This window comes from Alosa alosa, chromosome 21 (assembly GCF_017589495.1).
Source record: "Alosa alosa isolate M-15738 ecotype Scorff River chromosome 21, AALO_Geno_1.1, whole genome shotgun sequence".
NCBI lineage: Eukaryota > Metazoa > Chordata > Actinopteri > Clupeiformes > Clupeidae > Alosa > Alosa alosa.
Window position 1 is genome coordinate 27,025,572 of NC_063209.1, and position 10,692 is coordinate 27,036,263.

The 10,692-nt window shown below is 44.6% G+C and overlaps 1 protein-coding gene across 2 annotated transcripts; it reads right to left on the reverse strand.

Moving 5' to 3' along the window:
* Positions 1 to 240: 240 nt before the first annotated feature.
* On the reverse strand, positions 241 to 6,417 carry LOC125286560. 2 transcript variants are annotated; one of them, XM_048231741.1, is made up of 5 exons: positions 6,347 to 6,417; positions 5,780 to 6,094; positions 5,368 to 5,682; positions 1,658 to 1,765; positions 241 to 988 (listed from the first exon to the last, which is right to left on the reverse strand). In XM_048231741.1, the coding sequence occupies exons 1-5, from the start codon at positions 6,399 to 6,401 to the stop codon at positions 975 to 977; spliced, it is 807 nt and encodes a 268-aa protein (XP_048087698.1). In that variant the 5' UTR covers positions 6,402 to 6,417; the 3' UTR covers positions 241 to 974. The 2 variants fall into 2 exon arrangements, with proteins under 2 accessions (XP_048087698.1, XP_048087699.1); XM_048231742.1 differs by lacking the exon at positions 1,658 to 1,765.
* Positions 6,418 to 10,692: the final 4,275 nt, after the last annotated feature.

A 10,692-nucleotide genomic window follows, 5' to 3' on the forward strand; every position in this document is an offset into this window, starting at 1 on the left:
GTGTCATTCGTTTGGCTTGGTTTTAGTTTAGGAACCGCGTAACATTGCTTAGAGTGCACCTTCAAACAAAAAGACTCAGACCAAAACTTGTCAAAACACATTGCCAGGTTGATCTTCAGAAAATATCCCCTGAAAAGCATCCCATTCTGCTAAACAAAAATATCTGTTTCCAGACATTTCAAATGACCACTAGAGGCTTAAGAATATCATTGATCTAAACTTTTTAATGTCATCTGTGTTTAAAATCAAAGGAAGTTGAATGTTCATCAATACAGAGTTAAATTAGTAGTAGGAAGATTTCTCAATAAATAAAATACATGCAACCATGCCTGTGCATCCTTTTTTTTGTACCCCATGGGATTAGCCATTTCAAAATCATCTGAAGCTGTAAGCATTTTTCTCAAAAGCAAATAATCTGTTGCATTTCACATGTTCACTTTTACAGATATCAAGCTGAACAACATTTTATTTCTGTTACTATTGACCACCAATGATTTCTTTAATTTAAAGATGTAGCCTAAAACACATGAAACATTATCATCACCTTCTGAATACAGCATAGGCCTAGGCTATATGGTTTGTTTTGGCTGTTGATTAATTAGCCCAGCCTATATTGAAAAAAAGAAAATCTTAATTTCCCCATTTCGCTGTTGGGATTTTCCAGACAATTTGCATGGACAATTCAAAAACATAGAAGTTTGGTAAAGTGCTTGTGTGCACATCCCACCTTTCTTTAGGTCAGGTGCAGGACAAAGTATGAGCGTAAAACAAAAAGGAGGGAATGTCCGCACATTGGAGTTCAGCTCACACATTTTTTATTAAAACCAGCGACGTTTCAACCCGTCTGGGTCTTCCTCAGGCTTCTTTTCTTTTTGCAGATGTTGTCATGTCCCCATGCTGATGGGATGTGGTAAGCCCCACATCCTAACTGTCTCCACCCCTGTTTCAGTCGATGCTCCTCCTCTCTCTGACCATCAACTTCTGGTTACTGAAGAGTGAATATCAAACATTAAAGGTGCAGTCAGCGATTGTATGATGATATGATTTCAAGCCCATACATTTATTTGTCACATTCAGCAGGAATCTCCTCATGATCCGCTGCCCATGCTGTGAGTACACTGTAAAAAAACCTGGTCTTTGTAGGCAGCCCAGGCTCCAAAAACAAACAAAGTGGGGGAAGCCTGTTCCTCAAACAAAAACGAAACTCTGTGTGGAGTTTCTCTCGGAATGCTGAAGTGAGGGGTGAGCTACTTCTCTGGTGTGTTTCGTTTGGTCGTTGGTAAGAATATAATGTACGTTGTTTTGGACAAAATCGTCTTCTAATAATTCTAAATATAAACATAAACAAATGGGACATCCTGCGCTATCGCTGACAACACCTTTAACAGAGATCTACTGTCCTATTCTGAACGCACAGACCTCCGTTTGTAGAGAGGCTAGACGTCCTTGCGTCCTTTACTACTATTAGCAAAGAGATCTCCATGTGAATAGCACTACAGAACAGCACATAAGGAGTTTATAGAGAGGGATTTCAGTCATTATTAGAAGTTCCTTTCTCATTGTCTATTTTGAAACTGTCGCAGGTCGTCACAAATAGAAAACAAATCATTACCATACCTTGTTAAACATTGTACATTATAAGACATAGTTTCTTTACCTTCCAATTCAGAGGTCATCTTTCTCCGAAACTCAACCACCACAATAGCAGCGACACCCATCACTATCAGGGCCCCGACAACACACACGTGGAAGAGATATGTATCCACTGAAAACACACACATAATGCAGCTCAAAGTGCTTTACATTTGGAACATGTAACACAATAATAGAAAAGAATCAGCCATTCCTCTTTGTTGTTGTGGCCGTTTATGATCCAATCAGCTAACCTGACAAGCCAGACCCACATTAAAATGTAGGGTCTGGGCACTCACCGTTCGCAGTACTCATTCCGAGGGGCGGGATAAGGGGTTGTCTTTTAAATTCCCTCTGCACGCAATAAGACAGCGCTGAGTCCCATGTGTTTTCCCACCAGCGGAGCTAGTTGGCTAGTTCAAACTTTTGCCAACTTAAAACAAAAACAACTTCGTGTCACACTGTTGGCCAACAGCAACATCCATCTTCTTTGTTTTCAAGTAGCAGGGAATTCAAGCCAAACCGTTGCAACTCTGCCATCAATCATTATGTTAAGCCCGCCTAACGACTCTATACATGATTTGATTGGGCTGATAGAAGTTTAATTTTTCGAGCTCACAAGCCAACGGAGAGTTGCTAGACTAGCCCTGGAAGCAAATGTAATTGGCTGCCACTAGGGTGCGTCTAGATTTCTAGGCTACCAATCAGCAACATATCAGAAATTACTGTATATACTGTATAGGCTTTGCTAACAAATGCTATAGGCTAAAAAATGCTATAGGCTAACAAATGCTTAGGCTTAGGCCCCGTTGATGTGGACTCTAAGCGGTTATGTTCTCAGTATGTGATTATATGACTTTATATACAGACGTTTAAGGAACACAACGACCAGAAGACTGGCAGTCTTAACCCTTAACCCCCTACAAGCACACCATATGGCAACAGTGGCAAGGAAAAACACCCATATTTCAGGAAGAAACCTTGAGCAGAACCTGACTTAATAGGGGGAGCCCATCTGCTTCTGGCTGGCTGTAGCTCTAATGGCAGCAGTCAAATGTAGAATAATCTGAAAAGTAGTCTATAAGATAAGATGAGTTAACTAAAGGCTCTCTTATACAGGTGTTTTCAGGTTTTTTTTTAAAGATATTCACTGTACCTGCCTGTTTGATGTACAGAGGCAGGGTGTTCCATATCTTTGGGGCATAATGGATAAAAGCAGCTTCTCCACTTTGTGCACAATTTATATTAGCATTAGGAGAGAAGTTTCCTTTGTGGTTGATAAGATATTAAAAGGTCAGAGATATATAACGGTGCTATGCCATTCAGAGCTTTGTAGGTAATTAACATTACCTTAAAATCAATAGGAAACAGGAAGCCAGTGCAGTTCAGCTAACACAGGGGTGATGTGTTCTCTCTTCATGGTCTTAAAAGTTAAAAGTCTAGCAGCAGAGTGAATAATGCTGACTTATAATGTTTTCTAATGGAAGCATAGGGACAAGAGCAGGGGACAAGGCTCCCCTGGGCCACACCGAAAGGCAAGTTTAGAACGTTATCAGAGAGACCCACCCACTAAGCGGTGATTTAGAATATTATGCGGTGATTTAGAATATTATGATCAATGGTGTCGAATGCCGCACTTAAATCTAGAAGAATAAGGATTGAGACTTTGATTGAGTCGGTAGCCAGTCTGAGATCATTGACTATTTTTACTAGGGCCGTTTCTGTGCTGTGATTTGATCTAAATTTAGCTGATTACCAACAACTTTTTCCAAGTACTTTGCTCATGAAAGGTACTGTACAGTAGGTTTGATATAGGCCAGTTACTCAGGATAGCATAGTCAAGATTTGACTTAAGTAAATGTTTCACAGCGGTAATAAAAGCAGTCGGAAATATACCTGTTTCTAACGAGGTATTTATTATCTTGAGAAAGGGAGCTAAGCTATCCATATACTTTTTTGAGGAATCTAGGGATTGAATCCAAAGCACATGTTGAGGAGCCGGTTTGAGTTAGAATTTTGCTATAAACTCAGATTGAGTAATAGTGCTAAAGAATCTTAATTTTGGGGGGCTGTTTTTGGGTGTACTATCAAACTTATTACCTATGTTACCAATAGCCTCCCTTATAGAAACTACTTTTATACCACTAACAATGCTCAAAATATAATTACACTGTAGTATATTGAGGATTTCTACAGACAAACCAAAGTATTGTAGGCCTAAACTTTGAAAGTCTACAGAGAAGTTATAACAACTAAGAACTATCTGTAGGAAGAAAATGTTGGCTTTCTGGTCTGGTATGAAATCAGCGGGTGCGATCGATCGATTCAGCACTACGTATATCTGGCTAAACGTGAGGTATGTTTGTATTGAAAGATGCAGCCAGATCTGCGCATCGCTATACAAGGTTGAACACCCCCAATAGTGTACACACACACACTAGAAGCAGTGAGCTCACCAGGAGCAAACACACACACTAGCACACTCTGAGCAATGGGCAGCCCTTTATCACCTATAGGGAGCACTTCCTTTTTTTCAGATAAAGTCTATAACTGTAATCACTTGCACAATTTGTCAACATTCATATCAAAATTCAATCATACAGTGTAATTTAAAAACAGGACTTCAAGTACATTTGCCAGAGAACTGTCCTAAAAACTGAATTGAACAAGTTGAATGACATTTTATTCTCACCACCAAAATTTTAAGATGGCATAGAGTGGATGAACACAGTATTTTACCTTATTTTGTGATGTTAACATGGAAGGTATGCAACTTGTTTTTATATGTGCAGCATGTTTTGTCTGTCAAAAACATGCTCAGATGCTATTTCACGAGTCCTTTTACAACCCTATTAGCCTGGAGAATAAAATGGCCCATACGCCCCCTTGTGCTCATCTGGTTGTATTGGTCTCTGCATTTATCCCAATCCGTGAATTAGTGAAACACACTCAGCACACAGTGAGCACACAGTGAGGTGAAGCACACACTAATCCCGGCGCAGTGAGCTGCCTGCAACAACAGCGGCACTCGGGGAGCAGTGAGAGGTTAGGTGCCTTGCTCAAGGGCACTTCAGCCGTTCCTACTGGTTGGGGTTCGAACTGGCAACCCTCCGGTTACAAGTCCGAAACGCTAACCAGTACGGCTGCCCCCACGGCTAGCACCCACATGTTTAATTAAGTCAGCTTTATGGTTGGGTGCCAAAGACCATTCACAACAGGCTACAGCAAGTTCTACCTGAACTCCATGTCAAAGTGGTATCTGGTGGACGGTGATCAGAGGGATGATTTGGATCACAGCCTGTGTTCGGCGTCACATTGTGTATTTGTTCAGTTTCGCCCATTTTTGAATGGTCATTTCCAAGTATGAGATTTGCATTCAAAGGAGGAGACAACTGTGTTTCCGGTTCATGGTAGCTTTGTGGCCATGCACTGAACTCTCCTTATTCAAAAAAGCTAAGGTAAATATGTTTTTCCATATGTCTGCTTTAAACAAGGGGAGTCTTTTTGATCAATACCCTCCCAAAGTAACTGACCTAGTCTGTCCATGGTGACTGCAATTAGTCAATCAATTTCCTTAATTTGCAGATTGCCAAGACAACATGCAAATGAAGGAAACTATTCCTTTATTTGATAGATACACAGAAATTAAAATGAAAGCATTTTCTGTAAACAAATGATGATGTTTTTAGTTAACTTCATTGTGCCTGTTAGGGACAGAACTTTCCCTTGGCTTACCTTCAGCTGATTTGTCTACAGTGACTGTGATGTTGGATATTATTCTCCACACACGGATCTTTTCTGTTTGCACGACACACAGATACTGCCCACTGTCAGCCTGAGAAGCACTGGCGATAGTCAGGTTATGAGTTCCAGGCCTCTGCAGCTGGGTGGAGGAAGCACAAGAGCTGCTCTTGTCCACGCTGGATCGGATCCAAAGCAGAGTGTGTCGCTCAAATAAGAACAGATTTGTTTCCATGACATCACATGTCAGAGTGACTGACTCTCCTTCTGACACTCGTGCAGTGATGTTAGTCATTTGTTTTGAGAACACTATTGGAATAAGGTAAAACATGTCATTAAAAACAACTAGTTGGTCATGTTATGAATAATTTTAATTTAGTAATGCAGATTCACCATTTAAACTTACTCTCTGGCACAACAAGGAAAGAGTCTACATGGTGAGGAGGGGTTTCAAATGGAACTATCGTTCTTGTGTCAAAGGCACTGACACAGGCAAAGAACCCCTTTCTGACAGTAAGTTGGCAGTGATCCGATTTATGCTCCTCTATCTGTTTGCAGAGCTCTTCCCCCATGGAGTAGCACCCTTGTTCACAGGCGTCTGAACTGTTGGACAGGTTGCAGTCCACCGATTGGTCAAAGTCAGTGTCCACTTGCCATTTGCATGTGTCACAAGACAGAGTTAAGGCGTTCTCATCAGTCAGATAGTGAAAATAAGTGTTGCCTAAATTCACACACAAAAAAAAACATAGTTTATAGTAGCCTACTCTTTCTATAAAGGAAGCATTTCATCACTACCACCAAATTAAAATATTATTGACATACTTTGTTTCATATTCCTACAGTATATCCATTACTGTATGTTTAAACATTAGATTAACCAATATCAATATGTTTATGTTAACATTATTATGCATTTTAATTTGTGTATGTATGTCATTTACCTATTGAACTGAGTTCAGGTAGTGTCGCTTACCTTGGCACTGGATAAAGAGCCAGATTAGGCAGACCAAAATACATGTCTCCATCATAGCGTGGAAACTAGACAGTGAGATGGAAAGTAATCAGAGCTCAGACAGTGGAAGCATACTTTCATCTGTGAACCTGTGATGACAATGTTTTTCCTTCTGTTTTTTTTCAATCTGGTTCTTTTGTTTTTTGTCTCTCTGTTGTTGTCCAAAAACACATTCTGAAAGTGTGTGAGAGGCTGTGTGGTTTGGCCATAATATAGGTCAATGTGGTTTGGCTAAAGTCCTCCGACATTTCAGCAATTGTAATAATGTCTAATGTCAGTGGAAAGAACTGTACCCCCCAACTACTGAGAAAAACCACATCCTGTATTTGGTGAGGAGACATTTTAGTCTTTAAGGTTGTTCCTTTGAGCTTTAATGTCTACACAAACTCTTCACCAATGGCATGCATGATTTGCTGGAACACATGATCCATCATCAAAGATAAAAAAAAAAATCATAACACAAATAAAAAAACAAGTTCTTAGTACCATATTTAAATGTTTAATTTTATATTGCTCATTCACATGAGTAACACGTTTTTCGTAGGACACTGACATTTTTAGTCAGCCCATTGTAAAGATACAGATGAGTTTTTTGTTATTACTATCGAAGGTAAGTGTGTAGTTTATATACTGTAGCACTATGTAAAATGAGGTCCACCCCTCTCGGCTAGAGCTCTGCCTTGATCACACCATCAGCACCTGGAGACTAGAGACATAAAACACAAACACACTTGTAGAGATCCCTCACTGACATGAGACATTTCTAGAGAGAGATAGATAGACTTTATTCATCCCCAAAGGGAAATTACTTTTCCACTCGGCCTTCGGCCTGGTACCTATGTCACAATTGCACTTGTGCTAGGTTTCACAATAACCAAATCCTCCCGAGCCACAGACAACACAGAGGCAGTAGCAGTAGTATAACAACAATATTTATTAGTACAAGCAGCATAAAACACTGTTCGGCATAGGGGGAAGTGAAATCTAGAACACCACTAGGGGGCAGGAGCACGCACAGCACGCTAGCACACTGACTGACAGTCCACGAGTTTAACCAGCTTCATATGTATACACACACACCAAGAAACCTGTTACCATAGCAGCACACACATCGCAAGATAACACACCAAAATCTCACTACAAAATGTCCCACAATGGGCAAACACACCAGGGCACAAAATGCACTCAGAAAAAGTCACCCGCCACACAGTAAGGCGAGAGCAGCAGACAATGGCAGGGGATGTATTGTGCTGTCCACCCCTGGTGGCGCCACTCCCCTTCCAACAGTCTTTAAGTGGAGAGAAAAGACAGTACTGGTCGGGCAGGCCTCCCTCCGACCAGTACAAAAGTATTTCTGGAAAGCACAAGTTCAATCGGTTCAGCCACTCACACAGTCCCTATAATGTAGTCCGAGTCCAGTCGGCCGAGGCCACGCCCCCAGGGCTCAAGTTGCAGGAAGATTCCGGGATTCCCTTCGTGGTTGTGATGTCATCAACGCGAGCCGTTCCGCGGGGATTCCCAGCTTCCGGAAACAAACAAACAAACAGTGTCTCAGGAGGCAACTCTCACAAGGCACAACGATAAACACTCTATGGGGTGATGGGCTAATGGTTACTCTGGCTTAATACTACAAGGAGGACTTCCCTTAACAACAAAGTTTGAGAACGTTGACTCTAGCCACCCGACGTCTAATCTGATTAGCTGATCCCCTCGTCGGGGGGAATACTCCGTTGTCGCCTCAGCACCGCTGCAATGGTAGCAAAACCAGGAATCAGGACACCGCGAGACAGCTCAACTCAAAGCACAGGTAAGGGAACCAACAATCAACGTTCCTTTCAAAAATACTTAGCGGGTCTTCAGTGGTCTTCGGTCCTCATAGCCACTTCCGCGTCTACCGATCGCCCGGCCCTCGGTGCGTTCTTGTGTCGGTTCTCCCCCCGTCCCCTTCCTCTCTTTGCAGGCCTGTATTTAAAGGGAGATACAGCCTATCAAGCATCAATTTCGGAGACGGCCAGTCAACCATTAGCCATTGAAACAGAGAGGGATCACCTGAACAGACAACCCCGCATGAAGTCCAATTAGGGTATAATCAAACAAGAGTCCATATCATAAACGTCCATAACCAATTAGTCCATCCATATACATCAATGACACCCCATTCAGCCCACAGATAGTCCTTTTATCAACACATATATAAGCCACTTTACATTTCCCTCCCCCCTTGATCAGTGGTCGTCCCGACCACCAGCTATTCCCCAAATCGCACAGGGGGGACCCCAAGGTTACTCCTAGTGGAGCGTCTTAGTCCTACAGCAGAGTCCACACTTTCAACATCCCCTGTACCTGATTCCAGCCCCCCATCAGTTACATTTGGGGGTCTGGGCTCTGGCAAACCCTCCCCCTTGGGGTCTGGGCTCTGGCAAACCCTCCCCCATTTCAACCTGTGGGACACCTGGGTGCCTTGGGTCACTACCAACACGCATAGGCCAGAACCCCACCTCACTCACCCGGTCGGCCCCTCGGGAGACTCTCCCTGGGTCTTGAGTTGTCCAACTGGCCGGGCATGGACGGATATTGTTCCTGTGGATGGTCCTGATAGGTCCCTCCTTGCCTTCTGGACGCAGCTTATCCACTGGTTGCCCAGGGTTAAGCTGGGAGACCACCACCCAGGGTTCTGGGACCCAGAAAGGCCCCAACTTTCCCCGAGCACGCCGTCTGAAGTTTCTGCAGAGGACCCTCTCCCCAGGCAACAGAGGACAAGCCTTAGCCCGCTGGTTGTACCGCCTCTGGTGCCACTCCTGTCGACGCTGGCTATGTTCCTGCACTCTCTTGTAGGCGCATAGCAGCTGCTGCTGGTGGTGTTGGACCCAGTCATTTCGGGAGCATGGGGTCTCTGGTGAGGAGATTCCAAGGGCGACATCAAGGGGCAACCTAGCATGTTTCCCGAAGACGACGTAGAATGGGGTCAGTCCTGTGGAACTGTGAGGGGTGTTATTATAGGCATGGAGGAGGTAAGGCAGCCGCTCAGCCCAACGCCCCTGACCGTCCTGGTCCAAGGTGTTTAACATTCCCAGGAGAGTCCTGTTGAACAGCTCACAGCCCCATTACCTTGCGGGTGGTAGGGGGTCGTGCGGCTCTTGGTACACCCGTACAACTGGCACAGCTCTCGCATCACTTCGGCTTCAAAGGCCCCGCCTTGATCTGTCAGTATCCGCTCGGGACAACTGAACACCTGGATCACGTTCTTCAACAGGGCCTTCGCTGTCGTCAGGGCGGACTGATCTCTGGTCGGTACGGCTAAAGCATACCGAGAAAACAAATCAGTGATGACAAGAACACAGGGATGGGAATCGTTCACCCGCCCCAGGGACAAATAGTCCATGGCCAAAATCTGAAAGGGATATTGACTCACCACTGAGTGGAGTGGGGCCCTCTCTTCTTGCCCCGCACGCCCTCTTACCACGCACTGGTGGCACTCCCTTTCCCAGCGCTTGGAGTCCCCCGTCAGCCCATTCCAGAAGATGCGGCCCCGGAGTGCCTCTACCATCCTCTGCCCCCGTGCATGGCCCAAAGTCTGATGGTAGGCGGTCCATACCTTACGCCGCTCCTGGACTGGTACTACCACTTGGGACAGTAGTTGGCCGGAGGCTGGGTCTTTACTTTGCGGGTGAGGATCCCATCCTGGAGTAATGAAGGCGGTCCCATTCCCTCATAAGGCGTCACCCCCAGGCGTGAGAAGTGTGAGATCTATCTGCTGTTCCCGTTCCCCTCTTGCTTCCACTGCCGGACCTTCCCCAGGTCTGGGTCCCGCTCCTGGATGCGAGTCCAATCTTACCCCCCGCCTTCAATCTCAGTCACTCCAGTGTTGATTTCATGGGGCAAGCTCTGGGGGAGCTCCACTTCCACCGATTGGCTGTTGGCTTCCGTTGGCAACCCGGGACAATCGCGTCAGCATTTTGATTAAGCGGACCCTGGCCTGTAGCACAACTGGAAGTCAAAACAGGCTAGCTGTGCTTGCCACCGCTGTTCGGTTGCCCCCAGGGTTGCGGTTTGAAGGTGGGTAAGAGGCCGGTTGTCTGTATAGACTGTAAAGGTTGCCCCCCACAGGTAGTCTTTAAATTTTTCCGTTACAGCCCATTTTAGTGCCAAAAGCTCTAATTTGAAGGAACTATAGTTCTTGTCATTCCTCTCCGTGGGGTGGAGGCTACGGCTGGCATAGGCTATAACGCGCTCTTTCCCTTCCTGTACCTGTGCCAGGACCGCACCCAAGCCTTGGAAGCTGGCGTCTGTGTACAGGCGGAAAGGGG

Coding starts and splice junctions, on each gene's coding strand:
- LOC125286560 (XM_048231741.1), bottom strand. CDS start 6,401: ATGATGGAGACATGTATTTTGGTCTGCCTAATCTGGCTCTTTATCCAG. Junction 5,683..5,779: donor TTTCCTTGTTGTGCCAGAGA/GTAAGTTTAAAT, acceptor TTATTCCAATAG/TGTTCTCAAAACAAATGACT. Junction 1,766..5,367: donor TGTAGACAAATCAGCTGAAG/GTAAGCCAAGGG, acceptor GTGTGTTTTCAG/TGGATACATATCTCTTCCAC.